Source organism: Lingula anatina, chromosome 3 (assembly GCF_051362555.1).
Source record: "Lingula anatina isolate TDL-2025a chromosome 3, LinAna3.0, whole genome shotgun sequence".
In the NCBI taxonomy this organism is placed as follows: Eukaryota; Metazoa; Brachiopoda; class Lingulata; order Lingulida; family Lingulidae; genus Lingula; species Lingula anatina.
This window is the reverse complement of record NC_141769.1, coordinates 5851995-5869191: the sequence shown is the minus strand read 5'-3', so window position 1 is coordinate 5869191 and position 17197 is coordinate 5851995. Positions and strand designations below refer to the sequence as shown.

Genomic DNA, 17197 nt, shown 5'->3' with positions numbered 1-17197 from the left:
CCGTCGAACGTGCTGCCATCGGTAGTAGGAACGTATTCTGAGACCGCCTCGTGGTCTCCTAGGCTCAGACTCACCAAGGAATATAACAACAATAGTCTCACAAACCATCGCATTTTAACCGTATACAGTTCGTGGATCCAAAACTCTAGCCCAGTACTAATACCACTCTTGTACACTGTTGCCATTCAATCACGGCCAATGGACGTATGACAGAATGCATGGACTGTTGTAGTAAACAATGAATGTGTCATGAAAATTCCATTATTATATCAATGTAGCACTAAGTGCTTGTTTAAAATTCAACGATGAAGGGGGGCAAAAGATCGAGTATCGGCACCGGGCGTAACGGGTGAGATATGTATCGTGGATTAGGTGGTGCGTTATTATATTCCACCGTTGCGTTTTTCAAGCTGGCAGCTAGCGATGATATCATCTCGACAACCCGAATTAAACAGCGGTCGTTCTGCCGGCCGTGACGGTACCTTGAACGAAGGGAAATGCTTGTAACACAATTTAGGTTGGTTATCGGCTGAATCCTTTAGGGTCACGAGTACAGAAGGAAATAGTGGACAACGGTTTAGGATAATTTCATTTTTCTTCCCCCTAAATTTGTTCAAATTAAAAAAGTACATTTGTTTCTTCTGTATCACATTTGTTGCGAAACAAATTTTTGTATATTTTTGTGCTTGAAGCCCGTATTTTCCAGGATTTTGTGCCAACTTTTCCGATTATATTAATCTCGGCATTTTGATGCAGTTGATGCCTCCCGTGACTCATAAAATAGTTTTATACCATTCGTGTCCATCTGAACCGATATTAATCTAAATGATATTTGATATCATAAACCAGCATTTGAGTGAAGACACGTAGATAAACTGACTTATACATAATGGTAAAAAAGCGCTTTTTTCATTTATTTATAAAAAAAATTAATACTGACGATGTTGTGAAATTGATTTTAATTGAAAATATTTTAGTAAAAAGGGACGTGAAGTCCCTAATACAGGTACATGTAATGTGTCAAATTCATTTAACCTATCAAGCACGTCGGCTGGTTCTGGCCATGTAACAATTTTAAAAGTAGACGGATACATTCACAACAGACGGATACATTTTTATATGTACATTCAATCCGTCCAACAAAGTTATTCTACTCTTTTTCTGATCTGATCAAAATTACTCGCACACCTTGTATTTTGAGTCAACTTCAACAAGCCTCAGGAAGGAAAGAAAAAAAAGCATGACGCCACAATTTAGTAAATTTCATCACGTTATAGTTCCGTGAAAGTACTGGAGTTTCTAAGAAAAGTAAAGTTTGTTATATAACAGTTTGACGTGACTTGTGTCTTTCATTTTACAATAAAAATTCCAGCCGAATTCCAGTTTAACATTAAAGACCTTGCTCTTACATTTCACACCTTCTGATAAGATACACCTGTGTCCAAATTTGCATGTCCAAATTCTAATTAAAATACGCTAATGGATGTTCCTCTTCCTCCTTATCGCTTTTCGTAATATTGTCTCTCTTAATGACATAACCCCTCAGTATCAGATTCTGCGTTCTTCACAAATTTTATTGTTGACATCAAACACTTGCTTGCGATGACCCAGGGCATCATTAAGGGCATTTATTTTTACATTTCACATCTTGCACTTATCCAGTCCGACCTCAATTTTAAAATTGACAAAAAGTTAAGTTGTAAGTATTCTTAAGAAAATTTAATGTTTTAGAAGATAAATTATGTTCATATATTATCTTAGTCAAGCTGCCTTATTATTGCATAATGCAGATATTGAAAATAAAGAGGAAAAAGCCTTTGCGCTGAAAATGATGTAAAATCAACAGGAAATGCAGACGCAACTGGCACTGGTAAACTGTGACCAAGACAGCTGGACATAAGAGCTGTGGAACCTTAATTATAGCTCGCCTACAAATGTTTATCGTAAAGTTTAAAAAAATCACATCTAAATTTTTAAAAAAGGTCCTGAACCTGGCACTTTCTCATGGAGGTAGGGGAACGCCTGGCGGGAGAGCAGCTTTGGTTTCAAACTCTGTGTCGTCTGGCAGTAGAATCCTGTCAATAAGGTGTAGCACTCCATTCCTGGTGGATATGTCGGCGCGTATGATGTTAGCTCCTCCTATCATTACTGAAATATACAATAATTGTTGCTATGGTTACCAGTGGATCATTCTATCATTAAAGAAATGTTCAGCAATTGTTTCTTTGGATACATATTATTGCATAATAACTGGTACTGTGATGACCAGTGGTTTCTCCTATCGTTACTGAAATATTCAAAAATTGTTGCCGTGGTAATCAGCAACAATACAATAAAGTAGGCTTACGCCATTAACAAAAATTAAGGGAAAAAAATAACACCAAGTATCAAATTCCTACAGTATTTTCATGTCATGATATGGTACTGTAGGTTGAAAAGACCATCCGCCATGCATGGAGCGTCGTTAATGACCATCGTTAACGTGTCTTTTATGATCACTGCCCAGCGACGTTAATCGACATTTTTCTCGCTTGTAAACTTTTGGCAAATGAGCACTTATGTCCATGCCTTAGTTAATATTTCTAATCTTTCCTTGTATCTCTGACAGCGCAAATATGATACTCTGATGTTGGTGTATATAATCAGACTGAGATTAATCTGTTGATGTGTTGTTGTTGAGTTTTGGCCGCATGAGGCATTGACGCTGGCGTGGTTTTCGCATTTCATATCCGTTTTGTTATATCTCAGGACAAATAATTCCCTTCTGGCATACAGAACCGATTTTGGTTACCCACTTTGTTTGGAATGATACTGTTGGGGCCAAATCTGAACTCTATTCTCACAAAGTGCCATGGATAAATTCGCTTGCGGGCCTACTTGCACAAGGTGTAGGCCCACGCAGACTCTACACCAGGGTCACGAGTTAATTTTTCACCAAATATTCTTCGATATGTCTCTGGATCATTGACATATCGACTGTTACCTGCGAGAATTTTTCGATGGAATTAATTTCTTCACTTTACTGGCCTATACTATAAAGTACACGGCGCCGTGTGTACATTACAACGGTTGAGTTCACACACTTGATTACTTACAACTTTTATCCGTTTTGGTGATAAAATGAATTCCCCCTGTCACTGTCTTAACAGGATCTCCGTTAGTCAACCCTGCTCTATAGACGACTCCGGGTACAATATGCTGTTGTAGAATCTGATGAATAAATAGATAAATAATGATGTCTTGCATAGAGTATACATTTTATTGATAACAAAACGCGGTTTATTTTGATAAAAAATTCGCTCTTTTTGTCTTTTACTTCATTGTCTTATGAATTATTTCAACGGAATCTGATTATTTCCAAAAGATGTTCTTACGTGTGTCATTGTAGGAATGTTCTTAAGGAGTCGGTCTTGGATCCTCTTGGGAATTTTCTCAAATGCAGCATCCGTCGGCGCGAACACTGTGATTGGACTACGCCCTTAGGAAATTAAAGAAACTATACAGCTTGATAAAGTACCTATTCTTACGTGCCATAAAAAATGTCTCTCAAAAAATGAAAAAAAAAAAAAAAAACATTATGAGAAAGGTGGTTGCATAAATGAACAAAAAGAAGAGATTGGGGATTCAAAGAAGAAAAAAATGACGGAGAGGAAGACAAAAATATTAAAATTGCTTCGTGATCAATAAAATTTCAAGCATAATTAGGGACTGTTTTGGTTGTTAATTGGAATTTTACGGTGCCCATTTTCTCCCTTCTTTTATAAAATACATTGGCTTCAACACGAACACCAAGCAATTCAATTACTTCATTATTTACTATTTTCATTACGTTTCTGTGGAAATAAGCAAAATTGCCGTACCATCTAGGGCTCTTGTCAAGTTCAAAGATGTGAACTCCTCCGCGAGTCTCGTGAGATCAGGGTGATCCCTAGCGGCTTGGAGAACTGTATCCCTGGGAACAGGTAAGATTACGTCATCAATCACGTGCACAATGCCATTTGATGCTAATTGGTTCTTGCTGGACAGTGTTGCGCCAGATGCTGTAAAAACCTGTTCAAATATTCGAATGAAAATTGCATGTTAAGAACGAAATATTTTATTATTTGAACAGACGCAGTAAATCTCAAATAATCGAAGCAAACTCTGAGGTAAATTTGGTTGGGATGGGGGTGCAACTTCTCGTCCCTTTTTTCTGCGGCTCCCTTTGACGCCCTTTCGGCATTTCTTCACCTATATATAAAATGTTATAAACGATGTACCATATACTTACATACATGTATCACATATTTTTCATAGGATTTTCATTCAAATAGTTCAATCAAATTACTTACCAGAATAAAATTAGGCAGAATTAGGTATCTAATGTTGATAATGTCATATAAGATTTTATTTACCTTACCAACTACCGGCTGTCTCACAGAAAAAGCGACATTACTAAGGAATAAGAGAAATTAAGCATCTACTGCATTAATTCGCCTGTGATCGATCACGGCAAATACAATGCATATACTGGGTTGCGTGACACTTGAAAATAACGTTACCAGATGTTTAAGCCAAATGAAAAAAGTGACTAAATCTACCGCTCTTTCATACAAACCTTTCCACCTTGATAAACATTGATCCTTAAGTCAACCCCCGTAAGGGAACGAAGCTGTAAGTTATTCTTGAACAGTTGCGAGAACACGAACGCAGGAGTCATATGGAACCTTATGAGATCTCGCGCAGCGTTCTTGTTCGTTACGAGTTCGGTGAGCTCTTCCTTTGATAACCGAGCAAAAGCTTCGTTGCTGGGAGCGAATATTGTAAGGGGTCCTGGAAACAAGCAAAATCATTTAAGACCATATTATCGTGCTCGTAAATATTACTCAATTCAGGCGCGCGCAAGGCAATGCGTTGAAATACGCTGTAAGCCATTTTCCCAAGCGTTAGAAAGCGGATCAATCAGATTACTCCCTTTCAGTCTAAACGCAAATTGAATTAGTTGATTCAATCCAGAATTGGATTTTATAGTGTGATCAACATCTTTAAAAGTGGAAAAATAAAGAAAAACAGGAAGATTTATTAATCTTAATAACTCAAAACTTATAATTTTACAAATAAAGATACTGAAACATTCATCCTTGATACTTGAAAGTAATTCATCTATGAATTCAAAGATGAAACTTGGTTAACTCCGGTTAAATGTGATAAAAGCACTGGAAACTTCCCACTGCAAATGAACAATGCTGCGATTGCAGTAGAAAAGTAGAAAGCACTTGTTCACTTAAAAAGTTTCACCTTATAATTTATGTTTGGCATTTGTTACAATTCACTCACCGTCCGTCTTCGCAAGTGTGTCTGAGACGCCGGAGCTGGCTACCAACTCGAGAAAAGCTCTGGCGTTCACCTGTTCCAGGAGATCCAACAAGTTCGGCTGTGGATTAAAACGCAGGAAAAGGGGCCAGTAGTAGCGAAAGAAAATACCCGATTCTCTCAGGGAAGGTCGCCATCCAGCTTCCTGACTTCTTCCCCAAAGGTTCTGTGACCAGATATAAGACAGCCGACTTTGACCAAGACCCGGATTCAAGTAGCCTGCGAGAATAATTATGCAGAATCTAACGAAACGTTTCCTGGCGTCCATATTCCTTCAAGTGAAGCCTATGATATTATGCTCGTTCACAACTGAAAAAATGCCAGCTGAATATCTGGATATGGGTGTAGTTAAATACCCTAGATATCATAGCCCTATATGTTACAAGTTCTGCAGCAGCTATATTTGCCTTGTCGCCTCTTGGGATTGTTTGGGTAATACGAAACTCATTACCACTGAACCTCAGGGTCAAGTTTTACCGTTCTTGGAATAACAGTAAAGTATTTATGCTGTGATGTAATCACAAACATCCAGTGTGTAAGATCTATTCCGATAGGAACAGGTCAATGGGCCAGCTGTATAAAATTTTTCTTCCTTGAGGAAACTTCAGAGGTTTTTTTCAATTAATCTAGATAGCCTGAACACTGTATGTTCGGGTCTAATATCTCTTTTCTGTATGGAGAACACATGTCAAGCCTTCTTATAAGAACCGTACTTACAATAAAACTGACCTGAACTAGAGGATGCCCTACTTGATTGGATTAGTTTTCGTGAAATCGTTTCGGGCTTGAACTGCGCAGCAGAATCTCAGTCCGGTCCTCTCACCTTCTCTCTTTCTCTCTGGGCAAGGAATAAAGTAGCAAACAGCCCTTACTGAACTTCCAACATTTAGATCCCTTATGAGTTAAATTTGTATTGTTAGTGCGTTTTATTCTTATCTATTTTAAATTATCTATTCTGTTAATTGCATTTTCCTCCAATTTACCAATGAAAAAGCACAATATAGTTTAACACGCTGATATGATATGCTTTTAAAACAACGTACTGTAGTTTAATGATTAATTTACTTGCGTTAGCATTTTGCATTTGTTTAATGTACGCATGGAAATCAGACCTTTTTACAGGCGCACAGTATTTATGCCTGACGCAGGTGACGACTTATCATGGAGATTTTGAATAGTAGGAACCTTACGCAGCGCTACTACAGGCTTTACACAGGAGGCTTGGGCGGATGGGTGTGCCCGGTTCCTCGTGTTCAAAATCTGCGTGACAAGTCTCAAGACCTGGATGACAAGTTATCACTATCGTCCGGTATATATACGGCACACGGCGCTCATTTCACCGCAGCCACGCCAAGACCACAGACCAAGTCACCGGGGGACCACGGGAACAGATTGGGACAACATGACTGGCATCGTCGAAAACTCCACGCCAAAGACCGACAGCGAGTGCTACCCTATTGAAGGCGACGTTGGGTGTGCAGACCTGGCGAATCAAGGGCCTCTGAAACTGAAAATCAAGCCAAACAAGAATAACAGGAAGGGGTGCTGTAGACGTGTCTTTGAGGGTGGTTTTCTCAAGTCGTGCTACACGTATACTGTTACTCTGCTGCTGCTACCGCTTATCATGACAGTGACGTACATGACGTACAGTTGTTATAACGAAAACGTGGAATACGGCGCTCAAGGTAGGCATTGTACTCTTTACCTGGGGCCGTATTCTCGAAAGGTTGTAACTTACAAATTCTTGTAACTTTTCACGTAAGTCCGATCGTTCTTGTAAGTTGGTATTCTCGAAGGTTTGTAAGTTACAAACTCTTGTAAATATGCACGTAAATTTACAACTGCCTCCGACCTGTTGTAAGTCGCTACAAAAAGTTGTACGCATGCGCATTTGGTGAAAAGTCGGGGAGAGAGTGTTGTCTGCTGAAATTTTATGCTCGTGTTTATTGTTGGATATTTTTGACAGCAAGTAAAATTATTAAACCATGGATCTATTATTATAGGCGAGAAAGGTTAACCTTTCGGATTTTTCAGGTTAGTTGCCTAAAATCAATGATTTAGTTGAGAATAATACGTTTCTGTCGATCGCGTAATGGCAACATTGGAAGTTTGGCAGGGTGTCCGAATTTTTAAATTAAAACGAAAACTAACATTTTTTAAAGCACGTGAAATAACTACAAGTGTTGTGAGAAAGCCAAGTTAATAAGCTTTTTGGCGATATAAAGCACTTAAGTTGTTACTCAAAATTAATAAATTGATCCGCGGCTGAATTTCAGATTTTGAATCTTCCGACTTTTTTAGGATGAAGATACATATTTAGTCAGTGTTTAAATCAAAATTATACCAAAACACCAAGTTTAATAGATGTGGTTTTGTTCGGAAGAAAATTGGCTTTCAACTGATGTATAATGTTTGCTGTAATTATATTGTTTACAAATATCCTGTGGTAATTTGTCGTGAAGGTGTATCTGAAAATCGCCATTTTTATTGTCGATTCTTTGACTTGGTTACTTATGCCTCTATTCCATACATGTGGCAGAGAAAATATATGTCTTCTATATCACTAAAAAGTCCGTTTCAAATGCTTTAAAATGATATGCTGTACAACATGTATCAAAAAGTATCGAGAGCCTGCCAAATGATTTGAAACATATAGAAAAAAATGTTGCAAATGTTGACCCCCTTTCGGCGACGTGGTGACCTCGATCAGCTGATGACTGCATTTAAAAATATGCATAAGTTTCATTAACATTATTTTGTAGGTTTTTTTTAAATAATAAGTAATTGGGAGCATTCAGTGATGATTATAATGTCTTATCATCTACTTTCGAATGATTTTAGATATTTAAACAATATTTTAACTAATTTAAAAGGCTTGGTTTATCCATTTAAATAAAGGATATCCAGTTCAAATAATGAGGTAATCATCACTGATGGAAAAAAACAAATGACTTAAACTGTTTTAAATACCAAAAAAGACTTACTAGTAATGTGTGAGTTAGTAAAAGATTGTAAATATTGGCATTTTTGATAGTATTCCACTTATGGCTTTCCTTACATAACATTGTACTTATTACAAAGTTACAGAGTAAGTTCTAATTTAGAGTAAACTGACACTTGCTTAGGTTGCACTTTGATCATAACAATTATAGCTGTGTTCTTGCTACTGTTTCATTTTGAAATTGATTCATACTGCAAAATATAATCCCTGCATAGTCCCATCTACTTGCTGCAGTGTTAAGATAAGGGAAAATAAAACCAGTATATACCATAATTTTAATTAAAATAAAAAAAAATAACCTTGCCAAAGAAATAAGTATATTTCATTATTTAAGTTCCTCATAGAATACAAATGTTTAGTCTTGTTACAATAATAATTAATATAAAATGATTTTTTATTTCATCATAAATAATAACAGTAATAATAACTGAAAGTTTAAATGCATATCATTTTTTTCTGTATTTTCTCCTTTATGATGCACTCACACATACATTCACCCACAAACAAGATTATGTCTCTTTCCATCATATATTGCTCATAAGGAATTATTTTGGGTTTTGTTTTGGATAAAGAAGTATTTTGTATTTCTTATCACAATTGTTATGGCTGAAACTAAAATTGCATGCACTGTACAGTGAATTTCCTTCTATTTTCAGGAAACTGGTTTGTTTAATTTGAGTAAACAAATAGAAACATCTTATAATTCGCAATGAAATATATTTTAACCGTGGCTTGTACTTTTTAGTCACAAAACAGATTTTCTTTTCTTTTTTTTTTTTCTTAAGTCAGTTTTAGGGATAATCATTGCCTTTCACTTTTTATTTAAATTTTTTGTGAGTTATCATGGATGTTTGTGTAACTTTCTATGATTAAAGTGTGCAATGTCAAGGTTCATACATGAACACTAATAACAAATTCAAGGATTTAATAAGAATTTTGAGACTAATTCAATTGCTTTTCAATGACTCTTTTAATGCAAATGAGGGCAATGTAAAGTCACTCATAAGTTTCTATAACAAAGAAAAGAGGAAGTAATATATCATTTAAATTAAATTTTATACACAGTGGTGATGAAACATTAAAAAATAGAAATTAAATAATGTCCAAAAAGGAATGTCTCCCCTTCCTGTGAATTACTGCCTTTATGCATCCAGGTTAAAAACTAAATTCAAGCACTTTTCAAGGTTCAAAATGATTGAATACACCTAAAATGAAATAATTTTGGGTGTACCCAGCAACAGTTTCATATTTCATGAATGTATACTGTGTCACCCACACACATTTTATACACACACACTACATGAATCTTTGTCAAGTTTTTGTAAGTCTCAGCTGCAGTGAAATAAAACAAGAACATGGGCACTTGAAAAGAATTTACATCTCATATGACAACTGTTGGTGAAAAAATCCAGAAGGAAAAAATGTTTTTAGTATTCAGTGAGTGTAAATTAGTAGATATGATATGAAACAAAAAATACCTGAAATTATTGAAAATGTGACTGAGTAATCATTAACCTAATGTATTATTATTATTATTATTATTATTATTATTATTATTATTATTATGTTTTTTTATTTATTAACAAAATCCTTTATTATCATTTTTTTACTGCTTATACTAGCCAACCTGTAGGTACATGTTCATTTGTACCAGTACAATGTGCATTTCATACTGACATTAAAAAATACTCACTCTTTATGGTAACAACAAAGGTGTACTGAAAAAATATTTTCACTTTTATACTAACACCCATTAATTAATCACAATTATCAATTTTATTTAAAAATAAAATGTTCATATTAAATTGAATGTCATTTTTGAAATATTGGGCCAACTTATTTGTGTGAATTAATTTTTGTTATTATTTGTGGCTTAACATGAAAATATCATTTATTAATTTTTCATCTTAAAAAAATCAGAGCAAACGTGAGTAGAAATCAAATATACTCACTCATATTTAATAACAACGTCTATATATTAAAATAAAAATTACATTTTTATATCTAACTGAATGGCATAGATATAGAGAGGAATTGTGTGAACTTATTTGTATGGCTTTGGTATCCTAAGACAGCATGAAATCCAAGCAAGTATCAAATTTGAACAATGTGGTGAGTGTTTATTATAAGCTACTTACTGTAGGAAAAATTCACACACGTTTTCATTGTAAATTTAATGAAATAAAGCGCTTTTTGCTAACGGTAAACTTGGGGAATCCCAGCTGGGGAATCCCACAAGAGGAGCCAAGTCCGATTTCTGAGCTCGCATGTCGGAGGAAGCACATTCAAAACGAGTGGATTTTCCGACGAAAACTTGTAAGAAAATATAAAAAAACGTCTTTCTGAATAATTCTCAATACATTTCAAGATAGTTTTATGTATAGATAAGCGTTTTATCGCCGCAAAACACGGCAGTAAAATACGTCGATGCGGGTTATTCATGGACCAAACGTCACTTCCGGAAAGTTACGTGAAAAGTTACAAGAGTTTGTAAGTCCGAGACTTACAAGAGTTTTGAGAATACCGTGTAAGTCAAAGATACAAATTCACGTAAATAGTTAAAAATTGTTGTAAGTTACAAAGTTTTGAGAATACGGCCCCAGAAATCTAAGAAAGCAGTTGAGTTATTGCACACAAAATGACAATAGGATAGGCGCAAACCTGGTTGAAGACTGTTCGAAGAATTGTAAAATGGTGATATAATGTATTTTAATTTTAAAAACTATATGTTGGTATTTATTTATTTCAGTCGATATCGTCAGCTGCGCCGACTTAGGAGCAGGGATGTTTTGTCCAGCCAACTGTCAATCTCCCGTCTATTCAGTATGTCCCCAAGGTTACCAGGAAAATGGACTGCCCCCCGCCATTCTCCGATGTCCCCGAGGAACTGTTTGCTCCGCCCCTAAAGAGGGCGTAGTTGGGTGCGTGGATAAAGGCGCCTGCTATAATACGGGTATGTAACTTAAGCTTGTTATTCGTATCGAAGCTTTTATATGATTTTAAATGTAAAACCGTTTTATTATATTGCTGCTTCGGAATAGAATGTGATGAAAACTGAAACTAAAAAGGGACAAACGTTTCTATGTTCGTTTATGTAGCAAATTACAAAGATGTCTACTTGAACATTATTTTTCTAAATTTCTCAGTTCCATTCTGTTGCTGTCTTAATTGCCGTACATTAACTGACATTTATGTGAATAACTGTTTCATTAACTTCACATTACCATAGATGGCGGTGCACCTGCAGCTGCCCCGTTCCTTAACCGTGTGGATGTTGACCAGGAACGGAAAGGAAAACCCAACAGCCCATAAAAAGTAGGAGCGATGGCCAAAGACAGTCGACCTTAGCTATGGGACGGGACAAGAATGAGCAGTTAATATTGCTTGATTAATTAAATCGTCGAATCGACAAGAAACACTTTGTAGTATATCTGCATATTAATAGGCATCATATTGGTGAGTGTACGGCTGGATTTCTATAGACGCCAGACGCTTCTTTCAACTCGCAGTAAGCTCTCAACTCAACTTCAATTTTTACTTAGGCCGGTATATTTCAAAATTGTATATAAAACTATTTCGTCTTCGACCTCTACTGGACTTACCGTACTTGGGTTTTGGCATGAGAATAACTAAATGATTGATAATTAAAGTAAATAAGTGAGTTGCACACTCCAGAATAGGAAAACTAGCCTCGTGATGAACATACATATATCTACAATTTTCTCACATTTAAGAACTTGACAGTATTTTGTTGTTGTTGTTTTCCCACGTGTATGTATACACCTTGTTATGTGATAAATTTGTTATATAAGCAAAATGGTTATTTTGTCTTGTTTATTTTTTGTCTTTAAATATTTAATGGATTTAAAGGGAATCAACGGTCAGTGTAAGTAAAAGCGGGTCTCACCGTGATGAGCAAGAATAAATCGCTTTCAAAAAGGAGGGGGGCATTATATAAAGTAAATTTGGCCTTTGGGGCGACCAGTAAATAAAAATACTTTAAAAAAACGAGTCTCCATTACCACAGTTTCCTTCGACAATTAAAAAGGACGTCGAACAGTTGTCTATACGCTTCTAACCAATAATAGTTCGCGGAAGGAATACCACTTGTAGAATAGAAATGACGAGAAAGTTGTTCTCAAAAACCTATCATGACTTTTAAATTATTTTTCCAAATGTGAATCTTTGTTGAAAACTTCTGATTACAGAGATCGTAATGGTTACACGTTTGTTATATTTACATTACATAATAAACAATGTAAAAAATAAACAATAAAGAACCATTCACACGCCTTTGTTTTTTATTTGGAAATTAGCTGTTTTTTCATCCAAGAGCTGGCTAAACCTTGTAGTACGTGCTATAGCTAAATTCCAACTTCCAATTTTATATCAAATATGTCGATGCCATTTACTGCAACCTCAAGTTTTATTTCAAGGCATTCGGTTTGAAAGACCACCAACCTCCCTGTGAACCGTTACAAAACCCTTCAAGTACATTAAAACGGCCGCAACAGCAACTTTTTAATACTTTTGTATTCTTTTGTGTACGTCAATATTTTGATAGCAACCTGTACCAAATACTGAGAGGTAATGGCGAGTCGGGGGAGGGGGGTGCCCGTGAACCCATAAAATAGCCTCGTCTCATTCTTCTCAAATAATTAACAATAACAAGGAGACAAAACAGCTACTTTTCCATCCGTTATAGTAAAATTGTCCTCGTGTCCCGTTTTATGCTAGCTATTCTTGTACCCTATTCAAAAAGGTGATCTAGAATATTTGGAAATCACAGGCAAAATAGAAGAAGAAGAACAGAGCAAACAGAAGGCAATGTTTATATCCACAAAGAGCCTCAGTCAATGGTTGGGAAGTAACACCAAAAAATTGATCAGAAATACCAAACCAAGGGGAACTATCAGGGGCGGATCCAGGATTATTTGAAGGGGGCCCGCGGATGCAAAGCCGACCTCCGCCCCTCGACTGGTATTTTTGAGGGCGAACGGTGCCATTTAGTACGGTTTAGGACTATAAATCAGCTAGTCAAAATACTAATTCCAAAAGGGGAATATAAGTGTAATTTTTTCAGAAATCGAAGGGAGGGTCAGGGCCTCCCCTGATCCCCCTCTAAATCCGCCACTGACTATGTGGGTCCCATGGCAGGCAACGGTCCCAAAAGAGGGGAGGGGGGAGAGATGGAGAGAGAAAGGGGGTGAAGTGGGAGATGAACTCAGAAGACAAAGCGATCGAGGTATTCCGGAACGCCCAGTGAGATGTACAAATGTACTCATGCTGAGCAGTCGCACTACTTCAGAGTGAGACATATAAATGTTGGTGACCCTTCAGTCCTCGCACAACGCCCGAGGTTCCGGCGAGGAGTTGTTCAACGCACGAAATCGTGTCAAGGCGAAAATGGCGTACTATCTTATAGATTCAAAAAGTGGTGTAGTACGCACTGGCGAGTTGGCAGAAATCCTTTCGAAGGCTCAGGAGCAAAATCTCATCAAATCTGCAGCGCGTTTGTGCACCTGCCAGCCCGGCACCTGTACTTGCACGGCGCCCTCAGCCTCTCGCAGTCAAAAATGCCTCAAAGTCCGAGTAGACACGGAGAAGAACGCCAGTGCTGGACTCGGTGAGAAGAGAGGAAGATGGCCGAGGAACAATGTTGGTGCTTGCTGTGCGATGCTGATTCTGTGTTTGGTTGTCATTGCGTTGGCCATGGTGATGTACGCGGCACGGTCAGCTCTATTCCCGAACGCGAGATCACTCAACTACCTCATTGGGAACGGAATCAAAGGCAAGTAATTCTTAATTATCACATCAGTAAAATGCGTCTTCCCCTGCGTCCATACATTGTATTTATACGGCATGTAATCGGTTGGCCTGTTTTTTTTCATCATTTTTCTTCAAACCTCCTCTGAAGTGGGTAGGCCTAATATTCCTCACTCTGTGAAACGGACTAAAGCCAGTTCCATAAAAACGACTTAGTTTTGGATCCCAGCAGCTTGAGCTGTGCTTTGCAAAATACATAGGAAGGTCCCTTACCTGTTTCTTTTTGCTTTCGATTTTTGAACCTAAACTTGGAGTAAATTGGTAAAAAGTTTTAAGTGGTAACAATAGCACATTTATTAATGTAAACTTCTTTTATTGTGGTCCAATCGTTCATAAAACGCCCAAATACTGACGTCACATATAAGCTGTCGTCAGGTAGTAGGCTATCCGAGTTCAGCCGACTAAGCTGGACCCAGGCACGAGAAATACAGACTCTGTGACCTTGACTTGAACTTATGGTTTCAGTTGCCGACAGCTGCTCCGACGTGGGAGTCGGGATGTCCTGTGCCACACCCTGTGAGTCTGCTGCTTATTCTGTGTGCCCCCTGGGTTATCAGGAACAAGGCCTCACTCCTGCGGTCCTTACTTGTCCTTGGGGGTCGGTATGCTCCCCTGCGAGAGAGGGCGTAGTAGGCTGTGTCCCCAGGGACACGTGTGCTGTGTCAGGCGAGGCGCGTTTACACGGTGCAACTTATGGTCCTGGTTGGTACATGTACTGTAGTGAAATTAATGTTTACAGAGTTTTTTTAGCTCTCTAATTGTGTAAGTAAGTTGTTCTGACTGTCTGAGAAATCGTAAAATTGAAGTGTATACATGTGTGACGTATATCTAAACCGACGTTTTGTAGATAAGTTACTGCATATAGACGATTTCCGTAAAATTTTTTGCGTTGTTTACCCCTAGTTAAAGCCCTTGCACCGGGTACTGTACGCAGCCCCGTCATAACCATTGGACGGTTGAACGAATTAGCTCCGCCCCCAAAAGAAGCCAACAGGGGCCAGCACCCGGAACCAGGTACTTATTATTTACATAGATATTTCAGATAAACTTTTAAAACAAGAAATTGATCTCATTAATAAAATTACTTTTGACTTTGACGATGTGTGGGTTGTATTTTCAAAGTGAGGGTTCCTTTTCTGAATGAGTGTACCAGTACATTTGTACCAAACTTAAGAAATGGCATAAAACTAGACTTGGACTTGGTAACAGCATAGATGTTTTAGCAAACAATGATTAACGACTGTTGTTTTAAGTTTAAAACACAGCTATATGAACCTGCTCAACTTATAAGCTACAATAAAGACCACATCAGGGCCACCGTGGCTTCGTTTCATTAACATTTCAGTTATATATCTTCATATGTATTCATTTTTGTTTTATTACAATAGGTCATGATATTCCACCCAATGCGTCACCCAATGATTTACCAGCAGAGAAACCGCAAAGAACAAAGGAAACGGGACAATTTGTTCCAGGTATTAAATATAATAAATCTGCAAAACATTTGTAGATGGTAACGCCATAAATTCTCCGTGATCTAGTTAAGTTAGTTTGTATTCTTACCGGCTTTTATTTACGCTAACTACTGTATTTGCAAAGTCATTAAAAGCCTTAAGTGGCACTTGCTATAACTTTTTTTTATTAATCTGTCCATATAATTATGAAAAAAAAGTAATATAAGTATTTGCGACATTTGAGTGTTATGCATACGTCATAATTTATTTTCAAGTCGGCAGAAGGGCGTTGATTTTCAAAACTGGAATGCTTTCATTTTGTGCTAATTTCTTCAAACTTTTACAGAAAAAGCAAAAGAAAGGAAACCTGTCAGCGTCGGTCTGGGAATATTTGCCAGGGTTAGGGATATTCCAGTGATAGGTTGGCAACACAACCTGCAGCCGAAGACGCCCAGAAAGCCTACAAAACCTGCCGACCCTGGGCATGAAATGCCGACTGCTCCCGGACAGCCAAACAAGCCAGGGTTGCCCGAACAGCCAGAAAAGCCGGTTGCTCCCGAACAGCCAGAAAAGCCGGTTGCTCCCGGACAGCCAGAAAAGCCGGTTGCTCCCGGACAGCCAGAAAAGCCGGTTGCTCCTGGACAGCCAGAAAAGCCGGTTGCTCCTGGACAGCCAGAAAAACCGATTGCTCCCGAACAGCCAGGAAAACCGATTGCTCCCGAGCAGCCAGAAAAGCCGGTTGTTCCCGGACAGCCAGACAAGCCGGGGTTGCCCGAACATAGAACCGCAACCAATCCGGAGCAACCCAAGCAACCAATTGCGTCCAATCAACCACAGCAACCTCAAAATCCGTCCGAGGGTCAGTCAGGTGAAATTGATAAGAGAAAAATTCCTGTCAAACCTGCTAATAAATCGCCGGATAGCTTTGTTATCATAAAGGGCATCTTGGGTTGATCTAAGACTTACTATCTTTTGATTTGTGCTAAAAATATCATGCTGAAGATTTATAATTCTTATTTACATGTACGTTTCTTTTTTATGAATTCATTCAATATCAAAAGACGACAATAGGAATGCTAATGCATGGGTCTTCGTGCTAGATTTATGACTGTCAAATACTGATAGTTTATTAATTTCACGAGGACACTAAAATTATCCACACTTTCCTTCGATAGTTTGCTCTTTCCTTTTTTGTAATCATTTGATATATATATTGAAAGATTAAATAATTTTCTCCAGTTTTTCAGTCATCTTGTTCGACTTGTAGTTTCAAATAATTTTCAGTCCAAGAGGCTACTTTTTCTGGCCTTTTGTATAGGTTAACCTTTGTAGAGTGCTATTTCACAGTGTGCCTCATCTACCAGGCCATGGGTTTACTTTTCTGGATTTGAATAACACGTGTTTTAACACGTTTAAAAACCATGCAAGCACAAGCACTGCTCGTTTTCAAGTCAAAATTCCGTTCCCAGTGTTGAAAATTGAATTATTATGAAAGACACGTTATATGCACCCAACTCCAAAACAGAATCCCAACTTTATCACTAATAATATTCATCAACTTTAT

General features: G+C 37.5%; 3 protein-coding genes across 4 annotated transcripts; 2 read left to right on the top strand and 1 right to left on the bottom strand.

The window, feature by feature from the left end:
* Nucleotides 1-887: 887 nt before the first annotated feature.
* LOC106177480 (transforming growth factor-beta-induced protein ig-h3) lies at nt 888-6063 on the bottom strand. Its single transcript, XM_013560267.2, has 6 exons — nt 5317-6063; nt 4598-4812; nt 3861-4050; nt 3375-3478; nt 3096-3210; nt 888-2148 (listed from the first exon to the last, which is right to left on the bottom strand). Exons 1-6 carry the CDS (start codon nt 5618-5620, stop codon nt 2003-2005), a joined length of 1074 nt encoding a protein of 357 aa, XP_013415721.2. The 5' UTR covers nt 5621-6063; the 3' UTR covers nt 888-2002.
* A 474-nt stretch (nt 6064-6537) lies between these two features.
* On the top strand, nt 6538-12170 carry LOC106177481 (uncharacterized). Its single transcript, XM_013560268.2, has 3 exons — nt 6538-7037; nt 11103-11306; nt 11583-12170. Exons 1-3 carry the CDS (start codon nt 6638-6640, stop codon nt 11663-11665), a joined length of 687 nt encoding a protein of 228 aa, XP_013415722.2. The 5' UTR covers nt 6538-6637; the 3' UTR covers nt 11666-12170.
* Nucleotides 12171-13678: 1508 nt separating this feature from the next.
* Nucleotides 13679-16879, top strand: LOC106177517 (uncharacterized). 2 transcript variants are annotated; one of them, XM_013560314.2, is made up of 5 exons: nt 13679-14144; nt 14645-14845; nt 15083-15193; nt 15568-15654; nt 15980-16879. In XM_013560314.2, exons 1-5 carry the CDS (start codon nt 13760-13762, stop codon nt 16585-16587), a joined length of 1392 nt encoding a protein of 463 aa, XP_013415768.2. In that variant the 5' UTR covers nt 13679-13759; the 3' UTR covers nt 16588-16879. The 2 variants fall into 2 exon arrangements, with proteins under 2 accessions (XP_013415768.2, XP_013415767.2); XM_013560313.2 differs by having other exon boundaries at nt 13680-14144; nt 14645-14881.
* The last annotated feature ends 318 nt before the right edge of the window (nt 16880-17197 follow it).

What these genes read in the sequence shown, in the direction of transcription:
- LOC106177480 (XM_013560267.2), bottom strand. Translation starts at nt 5,620, where the DNA reads ATGGACGCCAGGAAACGTTTCGTTAGATTCTGCATAATTATTCTCGCA. An exon ending in ACATTCCTACAATGACACAC is followed by an intron (nt 3,211 to 3,374) that starts GTAAGAACATCT and finishes TTTATTCATCAG; the next exon opens with ATTCTACAACAGCATATTGT. An exon ending in CACCAAAACGGATAAAAGTT is followed by an intron (nt 2,149 to 3,095) that starts GTAAGTAATCAA and finishes TGTATATTTCAG; the next exon opens with TAATGATAGGAGGAGCTAAC.
- LOC106177481 (XM_013560268.2), top strand. Translation starts at nt 6,638, where the DNA reads ATGACAAGTTATCACTATCGTCCGGTATATATACGGCACACGGCGCTC. An exon ending in CGTGGAATACGGCGCTCAAG is followed by an intron (nt 7,038 to 11,102) that starts GTAGGCATTGTA and finishes TATTTATTTCAG; the next exon opens with TCGATATCGTCAGCTGCGCC. An exon ending in AGGCGCCTGCTATAATACGG is followed by an intron (nt 11,307 to 11,582) that starts GTATGTAACTTA and finishes ACATTACCATAG; the next exon opens with ATGGCGGTGCACCTGCAGCT.
- LOC106177517 (XM_013560313.2), top strand. Translation starts at nt 13,760, where the DNA reads ATGGCGTACTATCTTATAGATTCAAAAAGTGGTGTAGTACGCACTGGC. An exon ending in CATTGGGAACGGAATCAAAG is followed by an intron (nt 14,145 to 14,644) that starts GCAAGTAATTCT and finishes TTATGGTTTCAG; the next exon opens with TTGCCGACAGCTGCTCCGAC. An exon ending in GGGCCAGCACCCGGAACCAG is followed by an intron (nt 15,194 to 15,567) that starts GTACTTATTATT and finishes TTATTACAATAG; the next exon opens with GTCATGATATTCCACCCAAT.